Source organism: Colletotrichum scovillei (genome assembly GCF_011075155.1).
Source record: "Colletotrichum scovillei strain TJNH1 chromosome Unknown Contig00007, whole genome shotgun sequence".
Classification (NCBI taxonomy): domain Eukaryota; kingdom Fungi; phylum Ascomycota; class Sordariomycetes; order Glomerellales; family Glomerellaceae; genus Colletotrichum; species Colletotrichum scovillei.
In genome coordinates, this window is record NW_023336265.1 from 487755 (window position 1) to 508758 (window position 21004).

Here is a 21004-nt window from a genome sequence, read left to right on the forward strand (position 1 = left end):
TTTGATAGCCCTTCAATCTGCCACCCCAGCAGCTCGACGCTCCTTACAGCCCGCAAAGAGCTCATCTCCTCCCTCTGCTGCGCGAGACTTTCGACTTTCCTTATACCACACGCCCTTGCGGTTCCCTAGCGCGACGTCAAATAGCACCACAACCGCCACCTTCCTAAACTGCCACCTCACACCGAAATCGCTCTTGGTTGCCCGCGCCATCCATCCCCCGCGACATTCACCGGCCCGAAATCATGGCCACGAACGGTGCTTCGGAGGCCTTTGCGCCCCAGGATGTCCTATCGGCTATGGTTACGATGCGTGGTGGCGAGCAAGAGAACAAGAAGAAGGCGCACGCCTACTTGGAACGGTTCCAGAAATCTGTCAGGACACCCGGACACGGAGCGAATGACCAACACTCTTGCTAACGAATGTCTGCAGAACTCTGCCTGGAGCACCATCTTTGGTATTCTCAAGGACAGCGCAGAGCCCGAGGCCCAGCTCTTTGCGGCCATCACGTTGCGCGGAAAGGTAGATAGGTGCGGCGGTACTTGATGCGACAGCGAGCTCACCATGGCGTTTTCCAGATCACCTACGACCTTTCGACGCAAGTCCCAGAAGCCGAACTCCCTGCGTTGCGGGATCAAATCCTTCTCCTCCTCAAAGGCTTCGCCGCCGGCCCCAAGCCGATACGAGTCCAGCTTTGCGTCTGTCTGGCAACACTAGCGGTGCAGATGACGGCATGGAAGGACGTCCTTCCCACGGTGGTCTCGTCGCTCGGTGACAGCGTCGAGAGCCACGCAGCCATCCTCGACTTCCTGCGCGTACTGCCCGAGGAGGTGACCGAAGGCCGCAAAATCACCTTAACTGTATGTGGATCACGGAAACATCGAACGGCCTCTCACTTCCCGCGACGTGGTTTTACCGGGCCGATTTCAACAAGGATCAGAGTCTAATTGGCAATGATAGGAAGAAGAGCTTTCCGAGCGGACCAAGGAATTGCTGGGTGACAACACGGATCAGGTCGTGCAGCTGCTCATCAACTACTCACAATCTTCTGGTAATACCCGTCTCCCTACGAGCCCATTTGCGGTCGAGACTGACTCTTTCCTGTAGCATCCGCCGCTCAAAACCCGCAGCTGATGGAGTGCATCACGTCATGGCTGCGCGAGGTTCCCGTCAGCACCGTCGTCAACTCCCCCCTCCTCGACGTCATCTTCAACGGTGTGGGCAACGATTCGGCTTCCCAGGAGGCAGCGGAATGCTTGTGCACAGTCTTTAGAGAAACACGGGATGTGGATGATAACTTGGAGACAATCCAGATTCTGCTCCCCCGCGTTATTGCTTTGCGTCAAAGAATCGCCGTGGTTGTCGAAGAGGAGGACACCGAGGTCTACAAGTCTCTGACCAAAATCTTCGCCTTGGCAGCCGAGGCCTGGGTCGTGGCGATTGCCCGTGAGCCCGGCCATTTCAGGCCTCTCGTGGACGCTGTTCTCGAATGCGCCGCCAGAGACAAGGACCGTGATGTCATTGAGCACACGTTCCAGTTCTGGTACGAGCTAAAGCAGTACATTGTTCTGGAGCGCTACATTCAGGCCAGACTGGAGCTGGTGGACATTTACTCGAAGTTGGTCGACATCTTGCTCACACACCTGCGATACCCGCAGTCCGAGTCTGCGAGCGAGACAGATCTTTTCGACGGTGACCGCGAGGCCGAGGAGAAATTCCGCGAATTCAGACACCAGATGGGCGACACTCTCAAGGACTCTTGCGAGGTCATGGGAGTGACGGACTGCCTCACAAAGGTGCTCGAGGCCATCAAGGTTTGGATGCACAGCTACGCCGGTCAGGCAACGGCAACTTCAGTCCCTCACTGGCAAGAGCTTGAGGCACCCCTGTTCGCCATGCGTGCCATGGGACAGATGGTTGACAAGGAAGAGAGCATTGTCCTGCCTCAACTCATGCCTCTTCTCGTCCAGATTCCCAGCCACGAGAAGCTGCGCTTTGCCACTATCATGGTACTGGGTCGCTACACCGAGTGGACTTCGGCCCACCCCGAGTACCTGGAGCCGCAGTTCAACTACATTGTGACGTCTTTCCAGACGGATTCGAAGGAAGTTGTCAGAGCTGCGGCCATGGCCATCAAGTACTTCTGCACCGATTGCAAGCAGCTTTTGAGCGGCCAGGTGATCCAGATGCAAGAGTTCTACGACCAGATCCTCGACAAGCTGCCCGATCAGAGTCAAGAGGAGATCACGGAGGGCGTTGCCAGCGTTGTTGCCGTGCAGCCGCCCACCGAGATCTACAAGCTGCTCAAGCTTTACTGCGACCCGTTGGTGCAGCGGCTGATGAACAAGGCCAACCTTGCGACCGATGACAAGGGCAAGCTGGCGCTCGCAGGTAGGTTTCATATAAGTGCATCTTCGGGGACATATGACTAACCAGCCTTTAGACCACCTCCAGCTCATTACCATCTTCATTCAGATCGTTGTGCCGTATGTCGGACCTGGCGAGGAGAACCCGGCGGTCAAGTACTGGCAGGAGGTCTTCCCCGTGTTGGCAACAATTCTGGACAACTTCATGGGCTTCGTTCCGATTTGCGAGAGGATCTGCCGCTGCTGGCGAAACATGATCATCTCCTACCGCACTGCCATGACGCCCCTGCTGCCGGAGATGGCCAACAAGCTGGCCGGCGGCTTCGCTGCGTCGAGACAAGGCGCGTTCCTCTGGGTCACGGCTGCCATCCTGCGCGAGTTCTCTGAAGACCGGGAGCACGTCAACCAAGAGATTACGCAGAGTATCTATGCCTTCTTCGAGGCGCAGACCACGACATTTCTGCGCGTCATGAGCGAGCTACAGCCGAGCGAGCTGCCCGACGTCATTGAGGACTTCTTCAGACTCCTGATTGACGCGCTTCTCTACTACCCTGGCAGAATCGTTCCGTCGGAGCTCCTGGGGCCCATCTTTGAGGCTGCCATTTACGCGCTGACTTTGGAGCAGCGCGATCCGCTCTCGGCGACGCTTCACTTCCTCCGTGACCTTCTCACGTACGGAGGTGATAACCCTGCGACGTCTGATGTCCTGCCGCCGGACGTGGCTGCTCAGATCCGTGAGGTGGTGAGCAAACTTCTTGCCGCGCACGGCGAGAAGCTGGTCAAGCAGGTCATGGCCGGAATGATGATTACGTTCCCTCGGGATTGCTTCGCTGACGGTAGTGGTGTCTTGCTGGCCATGTTCGAGCTCTTCCCCGCCCAGACGACGACTTGGGTTGAGAACACTATCCAGCTCCTGCCTCCGGGCACCATCACACCCGCCGAGGCCAACCGACTCATGGCCAAGATCAGAGAGCGTCTCAGCGGCAACGACCCCACCGCCATCAGACAGGTGAGGGCGCTGTTGCAAGACTTCACCAACACATATCGTCGGCGCTACGTGGCTCCGCGTGAGGGTCTCGGTCAGCTGGAGGCAGCTCGCTTCCACTTCACCGGTTAAGGATTGAATTCCGATGGAGGAGGATTTTACAAAAGATCACGACTGCCCCGAGTGCTGTTGAAAGCAGCTTTAGGGGACTGGGTTGGGGCAATGTGTTGCGCATCGAAGGAGGCCTGGAGATTATGATCGTGGAGGATGGGAAATGGCGAGGTTGAGGATGGAGAGCTTCCGCTAGGTCTGACTGGATGCGGATAGTATTAGGGTGAATGACACCTAGGCTCCAGGATTGCCCACTCGTGTCCTGCGGCCGAGGCAGGTAGAGGAAGGCAGGCAAAGGGGCATTTCGAAGCCTAGTCAGAGGCAATGAGTGAGGGAGCGGAGGGATTCGGGTCACGAGTACGGTGCGGTTGTTGGGGACGCACCTCGTTCTCTGCAGAGTAGAGACAAAGATGATAGACCGAGTTTTGTGAGCATACATGGCTAAACATGTTTGGGGCGGCAAAGAGCGATGGCCTTTCACAGACCGATTGATAGGGGCGCATTGCCTGGTTAGAAATTCAAAAGTTTCAAATGCAGTTTTTTAATGCTCATGGTGTCCCTGCAACATATGGCGTTGCTGGCTTTTGTTTCCTTCTGGCTCTTTGGCTTGAGTGAGCAACAAAGAATATTGAACCATGAGTTGGCTTCAAGATAGGCTCAGTCCCAAGATCATCCTAGGGCCGGCTACTAGGAGATTCGAGAGGCAAATTTGTGTCTGGACCTAGTTGATGGCTCACTCATTGAAACCACCAAGTAAGGCTCATTGAGATATTCTCCTCGAGACTGCTTGGACTACACTTCAGTAAATGAAGCCATACAGAGGGGGAGAACCGTCATGTAAGTCGATGCTCTTAGAGACACACCCTGGCAGGGAGCGGAAACCCTGTAGGTGGCCCGGGCTCCGCATGCACTAAACGCCATTGGACACAGCTTAAAGACCCAACGCAAGCACCGCGACTTGGACCTGCTCGACGCGACAACGGCCAAAAAAAGTAAGAGCAAGAGATGTCTCGTCATAATTGCTTCCCGACTTCTCCCTCCCCGAACCACCTTTGTTGTCACGCCGCACTTTCCGTTTGCTTTTAAGCAGTCGAATGAGCACTGGCTCAATGCCAAGTAGCGATACGAGTTGAACAGCCTTCACCTAACTCGAGGCAACTGCCTTCTTTATCCGACACCCTATCCCGAGTCACGACGGTACACTGCGACTTCTCATTGCCTCTCCCACCAACTGCCTGCGTCCGATCGCCCTCTCGCGAAGCTTTGATACGAAATCAAAGCATTCAGACGAAAGCTCAAAGATCAAAGGCACCACTCCCCGCCGCAAACATGCCTCCGAGCAGTGGCGCAAACCGAATGGCCCAGTACGCCAGGAATGCGTCCATGGACTCGGGCCTCCCAAACGGAAGCAACAACCAGACAGATCAACTGCGACCCGGGGCAACTGGCTTCCCTACTCGACAGACCATCACCGAGTCTGCGAGGCTACCTGCCCCCAAGCCTCTCGCGTCTGCCATACCCTTGGCGTCCCACATCCGCCAGCCTGAGCCAGGCCTTGCCCAACCTCAATCCGCACCGCCCATGCATCCTCGCCAGCCTTTGCCCGATAGCTCCCCGCCTCCACCGCAACGAAAACGATCCAATTCGCAGAGCAGCGATGGGCCTGGTTTCTGGCCCGAGTCTCACATAGATAGTCAGTTTGGCTCGCCTACCACCCAACGCACCGAGCGATACGACACCGGCATCGACGACCGCCTCGGTGCGCTGCCGCACTTACTGCAACCCGCTGCTGAAGTGCCTGCGATGCCCAAGTTTGAGGACACCCATCAGCCAATGGGAAACAACGGGATGCCGAGCTTCATCATTGGCAAGGACGGCTCAATGAGAGTTATGCCAAAGAACCAACATGCTCTGCCAATTACACACCACGGCGGCATGGTACACTCGCGAGAGCAGCAGCTTGAGCATGAGGAATACTCGAGCGAACCTCTCTACAACAACCACCAGTCTCCGCTGCGCCAGACAAGGATTGCGATCCACCCCACTACCGTGAAGCGACCGTACGGGCCCCCCGCCTTTGAGGATGACGAGGAAGTCTTCTCCGACGCTCCAACTCGTAAAGTCCCACATCATCAGCAAAACCTAAGGCGTGTCATTAGAAGAGACAGGCCTCCGGAGTCCCGGCGAGTCGAACTCTTTCCAGAGGAAGAAGAAGTCGACGGCAGCCTGGCTAGCGACTATCCTGCTACGGAGGACGACCACGGCACTCCCCGCGCTAGTCGTAAGAAGAGTATGCCAACGGATGTGCCTCCCCTTGAAGGCCCGCTTCCGATTGCGGCCCGCGGCCAGCGAGACAAATCACGGAAGCGACGTCGTGAGAAGTGTGACTACGGAGATGAAGAGCTCCAGAGGATGACATACTCCCAACTACGCGAGCAACCCTTTGACGAAGATCCTGCCAAGACATCCCTCCCAACGGCTACGCCTCTGAACGGCGACAGCCTTTCAGTCAAGCTCGAACATTTCAAGGACCAGCGCGAATCCGACCAGAAAGCCTTCTTTAGTCAGATGAGTGTTGGCGACTGGGAGCGGTCCGGCGATTGGTTCCTGGACCAGTTTGGCAGTGTTGCGAAGAAGTTGAAAGAGGCGCGCAAGGAGAAGCGAGACATGGTTGATCGTTTCGAGACGGAGATTGCCAAAAGGGAGGAGGCAGTCCGCGTCCGGACTGAGAACATTACAAAGAAGCTGAGCAAGATCCGCCACAAGGGCGAAGACATGTTGGCAGACAAGGAGGTTTGACTGCATCCTGCAGAGTATCATCACAAGGCGCCATGGATCATTTTATCGGGTGCCGGTGCAGGCAAAAGGGCGTTCGGATGTGTAGCGAATTTTGATGACACTTTATGGCTAATGATTCATGGCTATCATGACTGGCGTTTTGGGGTGGTTTGTTTGTATCATATTCCCGGCGTTGGCACAGGTAGTCTCTATGTCACAGATAGACTGTCCTCATAAAACAAACGATTCCTTGACCGATCTGTCTTTACGGACGACCAGTCTCATCTGATGGCCCGGGCTGTTTGGCAAGATGCCCTTTCTGACGTTATCCGAAAACAGCTCATAGGCAGGGTAGTAGCCGTCGACGAACTTGACGACCTGCTCATCAGTCATGCCCGCACCCCTCTCGCGACGGAGCGCAGCCTCTTGCTGCAGGCGCCAGTCGTAGACGTACTGGGTGTCCTCGGCATCAATATGGATAAAGACGTCGAGTAGATCAGTCATGGCGTCGTACTCTCTGAGCCTCTCGTTCACCAGCAGCAGGTGCTCGAGCTTGTGCTTCTGGAGCGTCCTGCTGGGGGCCTTCCATTTGGCTTCCACCTCGGCCTCGGGCAGGGCGCGGAAGCCGACGCACCAGCCCTCAAAGATGACGACCTGAACTTTTGGCTGGCCGGGCTTGTTGACCTCTGTCCACTGGCTCTGGGGTACGCGGTCGCCCTGGCCGGAGAAGGCTGCCTTGTCGTAGGAGGGGACTTTGGTGGGCAGACCCTTGGTGATGCCGTCAAAGAATGCGCGCGCGAGCTGTGTGTCGTGGGTTCCCGGCTCGCCGCGCTGCTGGACGAGGAGGTTCTCTGGGTGAGAGCGCGCGAGGGCGAGTTGGTCTGCGTGCGTGAGGTAGAGGTCGTCGATACTGAAGACGAGGGTGGGGTGGCCTAGTTTGGTGAGAGTGTCGGCTAGGGCGCGGACGAGGGTTGTTTTGCCGACGCCTTGGACGCCGTTGAGGCCGATTATGAAGGGGCGTGTTGATGCTTCATCTTGGGAGGTTGAACGGGTTTTGAGGAGGGAGGTGATGAAGGGGATGCAGAGGGGGCTTTTGTCGTCGATGATGGGCGGTGCGGCGGAGGCCATGGCGGCGGTGTTTGAGGGTTGCCGGTGATCGGGTGATCAGGATGCCTGTGGATGCGGAGGTGGTCCGGCGAGACAGGTGAGGGACTTCATGACCGTTTGGACGCCGATGCCGAGAGGTGCCCGGCGGGGTTCAGCGGGATGCGGGGCGGCATGCATCCTCGTGGCGGGTTGACGCCGAAGCGCGTGTCTGGTCCCCGGGATTGTGTACGTACTCATTTCCGCTTCTGTTTACCGCGGGTGCACCATGGTGATGATTCAATCTACCGGCCCCGGCAGTTTGCAATGTGTTACATGGTTGGGATAAGCTGGTGGTTCACTGCAAGGCCTTCAGCAGAAAGACTGCATCTTTGATGTATCAATAATCAGCTAGCTAGGAGCCAGAATGAATCGGCAGAACCCCACGGCATCTCAACACGTGCGGTAGGCGAGCATACCCGAGATCTTACCAAGGCTAAATTTCCTCGTAGGGAACCATGGAATTTAAGTTGCAAGATTCACAGGGGACTCTGGACCTCCCAAGAGTCTAGGACAGACTTTGGTCGGCAGCTGGGGTGACCAGTAGGAAGAAGGGGCTGGTCCCCATCTCTTTCGGCGCCGTCTATGCTCCCTGGGACCATCAAGTCAGCATCCGTCGGCATCGAGTGGGCACGGCATCCCGCTCTCTCACCTTTGGACCTTGGGCCTTGGTGGCCGTTCCCCAGTGTTCCACGGCGCCAGACACTGGGGGACGCTGGGGAAGTACGTACCTGCTGCCGACCGGATACAGCGCTGTGAGTGGTCAGACTCGGGGTCGAGCAGGGGCATGTGACATGGGGTGGCGGGGTTGACTTGCTTCCCCACATGACCTCATGTGCACGATGGGGTACGTGGGTACCTCGTCGCGCTCGAGTCCATTGGAGACTTTGTAACCCACGGCAAAAGGAGCATGTGAAGTTTGGCCTTAGCCGCTTTCAGACTAGCGTATTTCGTCGGCTTCGGACACAGCAAGCTGCCTCGGCTCTCTGAGCGGCTGCCGTCACGCTGCACAGAAGACAGTTGCCGGAAGCGCAGAAGTTAGAAAACCACCACGTCCGTCCTTTCACAAGAACAAAAGATTCGTTGGATTGATCATCGTTGCGACCTCTTAACCATATCCTATCTCCAAACTTCTTCTGGATTTCTCTGTGCCATCTGTATTTCCATTTAGCGACTGTTCTCTCCCTCTCTCTCTCTTCAATCCATCACATACACACAATGGCTGGTCAGCTACGCTTCGACGGCCAGGTCGTCGTCGTCACAGGCGCTGGCGGTGGCCTCGGCAAGGCTTATGCCACCTTCTTTGGCTCCCGCGGCGCCAGCGTCGTCGTCAACGACCTCGGAGGCTCCTTCAAGGGCGAGGGCAACTCAACCAAGGTATGGCATCTGATAGAAAAAAGTGTCCGAGTGCGCACCGCTGACGTCTGACTACCCAGGCGGCCGACGTTGTCGTCAACGAGATCAAGGCCGCCGGCGGCAAGGCCGTGGCCAACTACGATTCGGTCGAGAACGGTGACAAGATCATCGAGACGGCGATCCAGAACTTTGGCCGCATCGACGTGCTGATCAACAATGCTGGCATCCTGCGCGATATCAGCTTCAAGAACATGAAGGACGAGGACTGGGACCTGATTATGAAGGTGCACGTCAAGGGATCGTACAAGTGCGCTCGCGCGGCGTGGCCCCATTTCAGGAAACAAAAGTACGGCCGTGTCATCAACACGGCCTCGGCTGCCGGTCTCTTTGGCAGCTTCGGCCAGTGCAACTACTCTGGTACGTGTCGCACCCGGTGCCCAATTGATATCAATCGCCTCGTGATGCTAATTCGGTTCATGCAGCTGCCAAGTTGGCCATGGTCGGCTTCACCGAGACTCTGGCAAAGGAGGGCGCCAAGTACAACATCCTGTGCAATGTCATTGCACCAATCGGTACGTGCAACGTGTGGGCTAGCGGAGCCGCGGGCAGGGGAAATCAATCATGAGCGCTAACTGGTACAAACAGCCGCCAGCAGAATGACCCAGACTGTGATGCCGCCCGATGTGCTGGAGATCTTGAAGCCCGAATGGGTCGTTCCCCTCGTCTCCGTCCTCGTACATAAGGACAACAAGGACGAGAACGGGTCCATCTTCGAGGTTGGCGGTGGTCACATTGCCAAGCTGCGTTGGGAGCGGTCCAGCGGTCTCCTCCTCAAGGCCGACGACAGCTACACACCCAGCGCCGTTATTAAGAAGTGGGATCAGGCCATCGACTTCTCCAAGCCTCAGTACCCCTCTGGTCCTAATGACTTCTTGACCCTCTTGGAGGACTCCATGAAGATGGGCCCCAACGAGCAGGGTGAAAAGGTCGACTTCACCGGCCGTGTGGCTCTCGTCACGGGCGGCGGTGCCGGGTAAGCTTATGGAACATTGCATGTGCTCGTTCGCAGCTAATAGTCTTTAGTATCGGTCGTGCCTACAGTTTGGCATTCGCCAAGCACGGCGCCACGGTCGTTGTCAACGACTTGGCCAACCCCGACGATGTTGTCAACGAAATCAAGAAGCTTGGCGGCAAGGCTGTTGGTGTCAAGGCCTCAGCAGAGGACGGCGATGCTGTTGTCAAGGCCGCGATTGATGCTTTCGGACGCATTGACATCATTGTCAACAACGCTGGCATCCTCCGCGACAAGGCCTTCAACAACATGGACGACAGCCTCTGGGACCCCGTCCTGAACGTCCACCTTCGTGGTACCTACAAGGTCACCAAGGCCGCCTGGCCGTACTTCCTCAAGCAGAAGTACGGACGCGTCATCAACACCACCTCCACCTCCGGTATTTACGGCAACTTTGGCCAGGCCAACTACGCCGCGGCGGTAAGCGTCATCGTGCTGAAGCTCGGGACATGATCACTAACAGACGTATAGAAATGCGGCATCCTTGGCTTCTCCCGTGCGCTCGCGCTTGAGGGCTACAAGTACAACATCTACGTCAACACCATTGCCCCCAACGCTGGCACTGCCATGACAAGAACCATCATGCCCGAGGAGATGGTTCAGGCCTTCAAGCCCGACTACATTGCGCCCGTCGTTCTCGCCCTCTCCAGCGACAAGGTCCCCAAGAACCCTACCGGCGGCCTGTACGAGGTTGGCAGCGGTTGGATCGGCCAGACCCGCTGGCAGAGAACCGGCGGCCACGGCTTCCCCGTCGACGTCCCCCTGACTCCCGAGGAGGTCCTCAAGCACTGGGACGCCATCAGGAACTTCGAGGACGGTCGCGCCGACCACCCCGAGAAGACCCAGGATGGCCTTCAGAGCATCATGGCAAACATGGAGAACAAGAGCAACAAGTCCAAGGTATGAAGACTTCTTCGGCAGCGCAATCCTGTAAAGTAGCAATAGTATCAAAAAAATAAGAACAATATTGATCATGTGTCCTTACAGTCAGAGGCAAGCTCCGGAGGTGACAGCAAGTACCTCGACGCCATCAAGGCCGCGCAGAACGCCGAGAGCAAGGGAACCGAGTTCCAGTACGAGGAGCGCGACGTGATGCTCTACAACCTGGGCATCGGCGCCAAGCGCGACCAGCTCAAGTACGTGTTTGAGGGCGCCGACGACTTCCAGGTCGTGCCGACCTTCGGCGTCATCCCGCCCTTCAACACGGAGCTGCCTTACAACTTTGATGACATTGTCCCCAACTTCTCCCCCATGATGCTCTTGCACGGCGAGCAGTACCTCGAGATCAAGAAGTACCCCATCCCCACCGCCGCCAAGCTCGTGTCCACCGGCAAGCTCCTCGAGGTCGTCGACAAGGGCAACGCCGCCATTGTCAAGAGCGGCATCACCACGGTCCACGCCGAGACCAAGGAGCCCGTCTTCTACAACGAGATGACTGTGTTCCTCCGAGGCTGCGGTGGATTCGGCGGCCAGAAGAAGCCCGCGGACCGTGGCGCCAGCACGGCGGCCAACAAGCCCCCTTCCCGCCACCCCGATGTCGTTGTCGAGGAGAAGACGACCGAGGAGCAGGCGGCGCTGTACCGTCTGAGCGGTGATTACAAGTGAGTTGTTGCCTATTGAATCCCAAGATATTCGACTAACCTTTGACAGCCCCCTCCACGTCGACCCTGCCTTTGCCAAGATGGGCGGCTTCAAGGCCCCCATTCTCCACGGCCTCTGCTTCTTCGGCGTCGCCGGCAAGGCCGTGTACGAGCGCTTCGGCCCCGTCAAGAACATCAAGGTGCGCTTCGCCGGCACCGTCATCCCCGGGCAGACGCTCGTGACGGAGATGTGGAAGGACGGCGGCAAGGTCATTTTCCAGACAAAGGTCAAGGAGACGGGCAAGCTGGCCATTGGCGGCGCTGCGGCGGAGCTGGTTGACGACAAGAGCAAGCTCTAAGCCGTTGCGCGAGGACTGGCACGCGGCTTTTCTAGTTTGTATGAGTACATGGCTCACGAGACAGTGGGAGTATCCACTGATACTGTGTATTAATACCGTGTAACCGATATCGAGAACCGCCCGAGCAGCCAGCAAAGGTAGAAATACAAAACAAATGAGTACATGGCTCTCTCTGTATGATTCATGAGAATTTTTCAAATCAAGTTTAGGAATAAGGCAGGTTATGAACGTTAAAGTTGAATGTATTTACCAATTACAAGAGGTTACTTTGTTGTAGATGAGCGCCGAGAGACGACAGTCCTCATTCACTCTACCCTCATACTGTGAGGTTGTTCCCGTTTCTCGACCATCCCGCAAACCCTGAACGCCCCAGAAATGCCCATATCCCAGTATAATCATGACCTTGTCAAACTCCGAGCCTCTCGTCTTTCTTGCTATCGTATTTCCTAGCATGCCGCATCATGCCGCTCTACAAAGCACACATCTACTCGGAGCGGGCTTCACACAAAAATAGTCTCAACCACAAAGTCGCAGAACTCCGGCAAGGTCGGCAATTGACCGTTCTTGAGGCGATTTTCGACCGGCGAGACCCCGTTCCTGGCGAAGCCCGTCTCCAGAAAGGCCTTTTCGGCCCCATTCAGCTCGCGCTTCTCCGTCTCGCGCCACTTGGTCTCGGCCTCTTCCTTGGCCTGCCTCAGCACCGAGTCGGTGTCCTCGCTCTCCCAGAGGTTGCACCTCGAGCACTCGGTGCAGGGCCGCGGATCACCGTCCGGCCTAAAATGGTCGCAAAAGTGCCTGTACCCTTCGCCGTCGCCGTTGGTACCGCCAATGTCCTTGCGGCAGACGTAACACATCTTGTAGCCACAAGGACAGGTGAGCTTGTTGCAGCCCGAGTTCTTGACGAATGACGTATGGCATCGCGGGCAGACGCGTTTGATGGCCATGCTCATCGCTTGCTCAACCTGCGTGCGCAACGCCACCAGAGACGACTCGTTGCATACGTGAATGTCCTTCCAGGCCTTGGCGCAGGATAGACACGAGCTTTTCCCGCAATCGGGGTTTTGACATGCAAATTTGAGACCACGACGTCGTCGGCGATGGCGGCCAAGAGCCAGGTGCCACTGTGCGATCAGGCGATCGCCAACCGTCTGCTTCGTGCTGACGAGAAGACAGAGAAAGGAGGACAACAAGACCACAGGGAGGAGAAAGGGAACCGTTGCGATGCATACGAGTAGTAGGGCAAGACTGAGTAAACTGTTAAGTCTGATCCGTAGTTGCGTTTCTTGTGCTGGGAGGTAGATGTCATCCACTTCTGCATAGTCGCAAAAGGGGCAACGAATAAGGGGCATGTTGGATGTCAGGAGACTGTTTTCTGCCAAACGCTGGTCGAGTTTACGGAGAATCTCGGCGCCCTTCTTCTCCTCTAGCATGGCGCGGTGTATGTGCTCGTAGGGGATATGACCAGGGCACCCGTTCCCTTCGACAGCGAGACATTTCAGCGTGCCGTGATTTGTGTCGATGCTGCTATGCCATCCCTGGCCAAACACAGCTTCCGTAATAGAGTGTTGAACACAGCGGAAACAGAGCATATGCCCGTCCGTGTTGCAGGTTGTAAACTCCTCAAAGGTGGACTCGGTGAAACAGCATGCGCACTCATGCATGGCGCCGGCTTCCTCGGCTTCTTCATTATTCATCAAGAAGGCCAGACCTCGATCCTTGTCCTCTTGCGTCTGCCGTGCCCGGTCTTTCAGCGGTCGAACCAAATCACGGTACAGCTCAGAGTCGAGCTCTGCGTTCCCCGTGGCCTTTAGAGACGGCACGATGGCGCCTTGGCCAGTTGACTTCCATATTATCAGCGGATGGTTTTCGGCTTCGCCCGTGGCGACCGGTTTCCGGCGGAGGAAGAGGGACGATATGGTGAAACGCCACGACTTTGACGACAACGAGACGAGAGTGTTGCGGGCTTCGAGATAGGAGTAGTTGGACTCGGCGAGGACGGCGTTGATGGTGGAGCGCGAGAGGCCCTTGAATTCGTGCCAAGCCAGCGCTTGCACGGCGTGTTTGTACTCGGGACTTCGGAAAGCTTCGACGCGAGGGATCGAAGCCTCGTTCTGCTCTCCTGCTTCTTCGTTCGCAACCAGGGGTCTAGCAGATTGGTTATCGACAGTCCTCCAGCGACCCTTGACCCAGGCTACGCGATTCTTCAACAGGGCATCAATCACAACAGCCAGCCTCGATTCCTCGTCAAAGTTGATCAACATCTCGCGGAAGACCTGAATTTGTATATCGGGGAAGATGGCCGCAAGGGCCTCGAGGCTGTTGTTAAGCTCGCGAAGGTCGGGACAGTCGGGAGACAGCGCAGGGAGCTGCTCTTCGTCGTAGATGTATCCATAGTGGGAGGTGGCGGTAGAGGTAGAGCCAGCGTCTGCCGTCTGAGAGGAGGCGTTCTCAGAGGCCTTTTGAAGAGAGCTGGACGACGAGGTCTTGGAGCGGCTGGAGACGAGTTTGTCGGTAGAGGATCCGAGAAAAGTTGTGAGGCCCATCTTGTCAGTTCATGGCTGGTGTAGGCCTCGCATGGCGTGGAACCGGCGGTGACGGTCGACGGGCACAGCGGGAGGCAAGGCGGCTACCGCGACATATAGGTACAGTCGAGCTGCATGACGACGTTCGCAGGAAAAAAGGGTTTCGCAGTGTTTGCTGACGAGTGGGCGCGAGGGTGCGTGGTGTGAAGTTGTCAAGGATGTCGCCAGGTCCCTGGTCGTTGGGAAATGGCGGACAGGGAAGCACAGATCGGGGACTGTTATCGTTGTTGAAATGAATGTGACCAGGTTCCTTAGTGTCGACTCTGTCGAGTGATGCTCATGTAAGGACGATGCCGATGTACCTTTTGGGCGTGCACAGGCGGCCTGGTACCTCTAGTGGCTGTGTCTGAGAAGACCATGCGGGGGAGTTTAGGGGAATGACCACCAGCTGGCGAGGCGTTGGTTAGCGATGCCCATAGTGGAAGCCCCCGACCTTTACTAAGGCGGTGCCAAGACCAATCATCTCTGCGCGTTAGCTGTAGCGCTCCATCTTCATGCAAACACTAACAGTCTCTGATCATAACCAGCTCGAGCAGGGAAGGACGTCCCAACAGTTGCAAGTGCCTCGGCCACTGGGTGTACCGGGCTGCCGTCACACGGTGGCCCACGCTGATGGGAAACGAATATGAACTTCATTCTAGTATTCTTGTATGGCCACGGAGTACTGAAGACTCACCACGCACTCAATCCGAACCTTTCCCAAATGCAAATAAGGGAGTGGGAAAATACCTCGAGTGAGACACAGACAAGCGGTAATGCCATGTATTTCGGTACTCCCCTCGATAAAGTCGTTTCACAGCACACTGATTCTGTTCAAGAAGTCGCAAACGCGAGCACTTGATTCTGTATACAGCATCATCTGCGGTATGCTATTGTGACATTACTTTGTCTTGACTCACATCAGCCTACCGAGTTTGACAAAGTAGTAAGATCGTGTCACAGGGTGAATCGTTTGGATGTGGTATTCTTCCACTTGCTCTACAGCCTAGATCTCTCGCAAGAAAAACGTGGTCTCGCGTAGTCGAAGCTCTCATGCTTCCAAAACAAAACGCTGGTTGATCTACAGGTTTACCTCCCTGGCCGCCATGTCGGCCGCTCGAGTCCGTTTGATATACGTCCTCGACTCTATACATCCCACCTCCACTCCAATCTTAGCCGATAACTCAGGGCCTCCCCTTAAGACTTGCGGTGGAGAAGGCCGGCGGCACCCTGTGTGATGAGTCAGACATAACTCAATGTAAACGATTCAAAAGTCAAACTCACCTGGTGTTGAGGGAAGATGAGCGTGTCTGCAACGACAACGTTCTCTCTCCTGGTGGTCGTGAAGACGACAACCTCTGCGATATCTTCAGGGGTGAGAGGCTCACATCCGCTGTGGCATAGTTAGCATCCTGCCCATACTTGAAGCTTCTCGCAAGGTCCAAGACAGAAGCATCCAAAAGAGTGAAGCATCAACTTACGCGTAAACGGCGTCGGCCTTGGACTTGTCACCGTAAAAGCGAACGACGGAGAATTCCTATAGCATGTTAGATCTCGTTACTAACACTAGGCTCCCAAAAGATGACTCACAGTCTCGACCTGGCCGGGGTCAATACCAATGACGCGGATGCGAGTCGCAATCAGCTCCTTTCTCAAGCTGTCGGTGAAACTGCGCACGGCGGCCTTTGTAGCGCAGTAGATTGAGCCACCTGGGTACGGCTCACGGCCTGTGATGACGACTGTCAGTCCAACATGGTCTTTCGCAAATACAAGACTGAGAGGCGCCAACTCACCAGCAATGGAGCCGATATTGATAATGTCTCCTGAGCCGCCATCAGGGCGCGCCTTGAAGATGGGGAGAATGGCTTGCGTCACGTTGATGAGGCCGGTGACATTGGTAGCAAACATGACGTTGATGTCCTCCTCGGCGATCTCGGGAGCCTTGGCAACTCCCTTGACGAGGCCGCTTTTGAGCCAGTGTTAGTTAACAGCCAGATTGAGAATGAGTAGCAAACTTACGCATTGTTCACGAGGATGTGAATATCCTTGAATTCCTCGGGCAGGTTAGGCACCAGCTGGCGGACCTCCTCGGGGTTGCTAACGTCCAGCTTGACGGGGTGGACCTTGACGCCGCTGCCGACCTCCTTTTGGATCTCGGCGGCGACCTCCTTGAGGGTGTCGATGCGGCGGGCCGTCAGAATGAGCTTGAGGTTATTGGGCGCCGTACGGGCGTATTCAAAGGCCGTGCTCTTGCCGATACCGCTTGAGGCGCCGGTGATGAGCACCGTCTTGCCTTCGAGGCGCTTTGCTGCGGCGGACATTATGGTTCTGTGATGGCTCTGGTGGAGGACTTTGCGCAGTGAAGAATGCAGCTGAGGCTGTTGGCGTTGAGATGACAAAAGTGAAGAGCAGACGGAGCGAGCTATACGGGTATAAGGGCGCATGTGTGAAGTGAGAGGGAACCGGGAAGGACGAGGGTCGGTTCGGGGATGAATTAGTTGCTTATATACCTGACTCTATCTGGGATTCTGCAGAAGTCAGGAGAAGGTTGCTTTTGCTTGTACAGTTGCTATTATCCAATGAAAGGGGAGTATTAGTAGGGGAAGCTGTTCCGGTACAGAAAATCAGTGTCGACACGTTTCCGACTACAGAGGCAAAGGAGGGACGGATAAGACGAGGGGAGAGCACAAGTGGACGGCACGGCGAACGGAATGGATGGGCCCCACACTGCGGGGTTTCAACCGACCGATAACCGGCGGGGACAGGCGATTGCATCATTTTTGCTTGAAGCTTCTTCACTCGAGACAACTTGTTCTGGCCCCATCACTTATTCAAGTATAAGTAGCAGGGCTAATCTTTGATACGGAGGAGTCGACAAGAGGGTCTAATGGGGTTCATTTATAGCCTTCTTGGCCATGACAGGCTATGGCGCCGATGAGGTGATTGACAAGTCCGACTTATTTGTACTTGGCGGCCTTTTCTATCCCCGCACCATGCGGCACCAACGCCGATGAGCTCTGCCCGGCTGAGATTCCGACAGGCAGCCCAGGGTTACATAGGCCAGGGTTGCGGCTTACTACGCCCTTGGTTCAATCAACAGTCACCGTGGTTTTCCGGTCGTTGGCCGCGGAGTGGTTCCAAGATATTTCGACATTGATAATTAATACTGACATGAGGTATTGCTCATAGACCCATTCTCATCATATATAACCGTTGATGCCAGAATATTGACAGTGAGAACCCCGTAACGCTGGCCAGGTGCTATGCTTCAGAAATCATTCAACCAAACCCAACAATAAAGATACAGCACCCGCTATACACAGGCTCAGTCCGTTGTCGTTGAAGAAACCAACGTCGTGGCAGCCGATGCCCTCCGTCTCCTCTCTACCTCGGTTCTAATGTGCATTTGTCGCTGCTCCTCGATGGTGACCCGATTTCGACGATAGACACCAAAACTTAGTAGTATCGCGATGCCAGATAGAATAGCTCCCACTTGCATGTCTTTGCAGAAGGAGTCGGTATAGACTTGACGCACGGCTGCGGCTTGCGCCTCCGTCAAGTTTGCCCCTGCTCCGTGGAGCGACGACAACTGTCCCGGGCTGAGCACACCAGTCAACTCGTCTCGCATGAAGTTGCCCAAGATGGCCGTTGACGCGGCGATTCCCAGACTGCCACCGAGAATCCGCACCTGTGCGATGATTCCTTGTGCGGGAGCTTTGCTTCATTAGCAATTGCCTACATCTTGCAGGGTCAAATTACTCACCATGATCTGGAATCTCGGACTCCGTCGCTCCTAGGACGGTTGATGAAGTGGCTGACAAACCAAAACCAAAGCCGATAAACGTAAGGAAACCAAGTGCTTTGGGTTCCAGTTCCACAGACGACGACAGTGTCGTCATCAAGCCGCAGCCGATACACACGAAGCAGCTTGCCGTCGTCATTGTCTCAAAAAGTCGGTTCTTCTTCTTATTGATGATTCCGCCGAGAGTGGTTCCTAGCGCGACAGAGCCTAGCATGGGGAGAAGTAGGATACCCGCAAGCAACGAGCTCTTTCCGTTGACGATCTGCAAGTGGACAGGGAAGGCGTAGATGACCAGGAGGTACGGAAACCCTAGAAACATCGTGTTGAGGATTGTGGCGACGTAGACACGGTTGCGCAGAAGTCGCATCGGAATAGCGGCCATGATGCGGTTGCTCCAGAACTTGGCGACGAGAGCCTCCCATCCCAACAACAGAACGAAGCACACGCCACCGACGGTAACGGGGGCGATGAAGACGGCTTGGCGCCACTTATTGCCGTCCGAGCCGACATTTTGAAAGGAGAAGACAACGAGAACCGATGCTGCAACGAGAAGAAAGGAGCCCACGACATCCAGCTCCTTCCAGCGTCTACATTGCAGCGTTGGGAGGTGTTTGGCATCGGGCCATGTAAGGTAAAAGATGAGCATTGAGACGAAGCCAACGGGACCACTGTGTTGATGTTAGAACACGAACGTTCTTCTCCAGGGGCTGGGTCACTCACTTGATCCAGAAAATCCACCGCCAAGAGGCGTAATGGGTGAGAATACCTCCCAGGACTGGTCCAAGCACACCGGCGCTCGCAATGACCATGCCGACGAGGCTGGACATGTACTGGAGCAAGTGCTTGGGGGCAACCTCGGGAAAGATAATCATGGTGATGGAATAAAGGCCTGGCGAAAACTTAGCAAACGACTTGACGATAATGAGCATGTTCTACTCACCAGAACCACCCAAGCCTTGCAGAGCCCGGCATGCAACCAGCTGTTCCAAGTTTTGGGCAAACCCGCAGCCCAGGGAAAAGGCGAAGAAGATGATGAAGCTTGCCAAAAAGGCATTGCGGCGGCCAACAATGTCGGATGCCCGAGCCACCAAGACGGCACAACTCAGGTATGTGAGCGTGTATGCGAGTGCAACCCAGTTGATCAAGTCGACCGAGTCGAACTCTGTGCCAATGGTGTACAGACTTGTTGCCACAATGGAAGCATCCAACATTGAAAGGAACAGTCCAAGACAGAGGCTTTCACACAGGTCAGCATTGAGATCTTAAGCAGCCCTCAGCACATCGTGGGGTAATTACCCAATACTGAGCAGCCAGAACCTCCATGGCGGCAGGGTGGCATCTCTGTAATGATGGTTCTCTACCAGACCCTCGGCCTTGGTGGACTCGATGTCCTCCTTGATGTTACCCATGACGATGACTTTCTAAACGATGCAGAGTTATGCCAACAAGTAGCAGTCGCTGTGAGAGTGTCGTCGATAGAATGTTGTGGTCGTCAATATCAACTCGAGGCTGTCGGTGGATCCAGGCCTTGTACAACGATTAAGTAGTTGGAGATGTGACTGATGGTTCTGAAGGGATGTCCACTCGGCTCAATCCTGTCCGTCGGAAGGATGAAAGTCTGACTCGAAGGTCGTCGGTGTCGGAGCAACGCTATGTTGACGACCGCTCACGATGTACAGATACGGGGTTGAGAAGCAGAGCCGGGGCAACTCATAGTGAAGGATGTCACGAGAGGCCCGGGAAGCGCATCTGACAGGAGGATCAAAAGACGCTTGGGAAGAGAATGCGAGGTCCAAGTAAGCAGAACGGGGCGAAACCCACGAAGGGAACGCGATTAAAAGAGAGACGGGTGCCATGGCCGAACATAAGAGAGAACTGGAGAGGTTGAATCGGCGTTCGGGGTGAGACGAATTAGGGAAAAAACGAACGTTCGGCGTTCAGCAACGCATTCGCATTCGCTAGCTCGGAAACGACCTCCTGAGCTCACGGTCCCAGTTGTTTGTCTTTGGCCCGCCGCTGCTGCCGGCCGTAAGCTGATCCCGTAGGCGAATGCGGCGTGGACCCGGCGCGCCACACCAAAAAAAACCACCAGATGGTCAGACAAGTCGGTAGTGAGACAGACCAATACCAGTGAGGCGAGCGAAGAAGGGAGGGCACGATAGTGCGATAGCCTAGGCCGCCGCATTTCTTTCGGTCGGAGTCCCCTTGGGGGTTTTGTATAGCCTTTCGGTGGCAGCAGCTCGTCCGATGAGGAATGCTAGAACCCGCCTCCCCGACGCACCACGGCCGTTAAAGAATCAGCTGCAACGTGGTCTAGATCCATCATCCAATCCAGTCCCGATCTGATCAATGGTATCTCATCGGCGAAGGCTCTAACTTTCAGCTCCATGGATCACTGGATCCAGGATAGATGACCTCAATCTTCCAAGTCCGAGGATGGCCAGCATCGTAGCTTGCTCAGCAACGTTTGCCAACGCCGAAGGGTATTCGTGACTACCGACCGAACACTTATGATCCACTGGATCCAGATGCCGTGTGCGCAGCCAGGCCGCAGACTCCAGTGCTTAAACCCAGCGACGGGAATGAAGAAGAGAGGCGAATCCGTTGCTGAGGAATGCGGGTTCGACACCGCCTATTCGCAATGCCCACTCGGACGGCGCTCGTAAGTAGGGAGTAAACCGTAATCAGGCACTCAAAGTCCTGGCTTCGGTGATCGTTGACTCTCCGTGGTGGATAGCTGCGCCACGCACCGAACACAATGTGCTGTTAGGATGTGTAAATCCGGGCTATCTCCCACTCTCCCTAGTATCATTTGGGAACTGTAAAGATAGCAACAGGAACCCCTAAGCAAACAACAAGGCAAGGAGATTAGAGAGCAGACCAGACGAGGGAGA

General features: G+C 55.7%; 7 protein-coding genes across 7 annotated transcripts; 3 read left to right on the plus strand and 4 right to left on the minus strand.

Annotated features, from left to right (window-relative positions):
* Positions 1-242: 242 nt before the first annotated feature.
* HER10_EVM0000795 (exportin 1-like protein) lies at positions 243-3480 on the plus strand (the record flags this gene model as incomplete). The annotated part of the gene is made up of 6 exons (XM_035470563.1): positions 243-371; positions 430-519; positions 576-857; positions 958-1048; positions 1105-2388; positions 2441-3480. The coding sequence occupies 6 exons, from the start codon at positions 243-245 to the stop codon at positions 3478-3480; spliced, it is 2916 nt and encodes a 971-aa protein (XP_035331174.1).
* A 965-nt stretch (positions 3481-4445) lies between these two features.
* Positions 4446-6329, plus strand: HER10_EVM0009094 (uncharacterized protein). Its single transcript, XM_035478593.1, has one exon. It carries the CDS (start codon positions 4789-4791, stop codon positions 6256-6258), a length of 1470 nt encoding a protein of 489 aa, XP_035331707.1. The 5' UTR covers positions 4446-4788; the 3' UTR covers positions 6259-6329.
* Positions 6330-6402: 73 nt separating this feature from the next.
* Positions 6403-7501, minus strand: HER10_EVM0007294 (D-glycerate 3-kinase). Its single transcript, XM_035476853.1, has one exon. It carries the CDS (start codon positions 7363-7365, stop codon positions 6469-6471), a length of 897 nt encoding a protein of 298 aa, XP_035331585.1. The 5' UTR covers positions 7366-7501; the 3' UTR covers positions 6403-6468.
* An 893-nt stretch (positions 7502-8394) lies between these two features.
* Positions 8395-11913, plus strand: HER10_EVM0003782 (short chain dehydrogenase). The gene is made up of 8 exons (XM_035473446.1): positions 8395-8757; positions 8817-9153; positions 9219-9308; positions 9382-9769; positions 9820-10228; positions 10280-10708; positions 10796-11409; positions 11459-11913. The coding sequence occupies exons 1-8, from the start codon at positions 8599-8601 to the stop codon at positions 11745-11747; spliced, it is 2715 nt and encodes a 904-aa protein (XP_035331379.1). The 5' UTR covers positions 8395-8598; the 3' UTR covers positions 11748-11913.
* Positions 11914-12013: 100 nt separating this feature from the next.
* Positions 12014-14671, minus strand: HER10_EVM0008232 (uncharacterized protein). The gene has a single exon (XM_035477763.1). It carries the CDS (start codon positions 14288-14290, stop codon positions 12248-12250), a length of 2043 nt encoding a protein of 680 aa, XP_035331651.1. The 5' UTR covers positions 14291-14671; the 3' UTR covers positions 12014-12247.
* Positions 14672-15322: 651 nt separating this feature from the next.
* Positions 15323-16951, minus strand: HER10_EVM0013056 (short chain dehydrogenase). Its single transcript, XM_035482427.1, has 6 exons — positions 16328-16951; positions 16102-16274; positions 15899-16035; positions 15790-15845; positions 15593-15701; positions 15323-15538 (listed from the first exon to the last, which is right to left on the minus strand). The coding sequence occupies exons 1-6, from the start codon at positions 16750-16752 to the stop codon at positions 15506-15508; spliced, it is 933 nt and encodes a 310-aa protein (XP_035331964.1). The 5' UTR covers positions 16753-16951; the 3' UTR covers positions 15323-15505.
* Positions 16952-17418: 467 nt separating this feature from the next.
* HER10_EVM0010149 (major facilitator superfamily transporter) lies at positions 17419-20279 on the minus strand. The gene is made up of 5 exons (XM_035479618.1): positions 19407-20279; positions 19051-19346; positions 18831-18999; positions 18072-18778; positions 17419-18022 (listed from the first exon to the last, which is right to left on the minus strand). Exons 1-5 carry the CDS (start codon positions 19517-19519, stop codon positions 17634-17636), a joined length of 1674 nt encoding a protein of 557 aa, XP_035331768.1. The 5' UTR covers positions 19520-20279; the 3' UTR covers positions 17419-17633.
* Between the last annotated feature and the right edge of the window lie 725 nt (positions 20280-21004).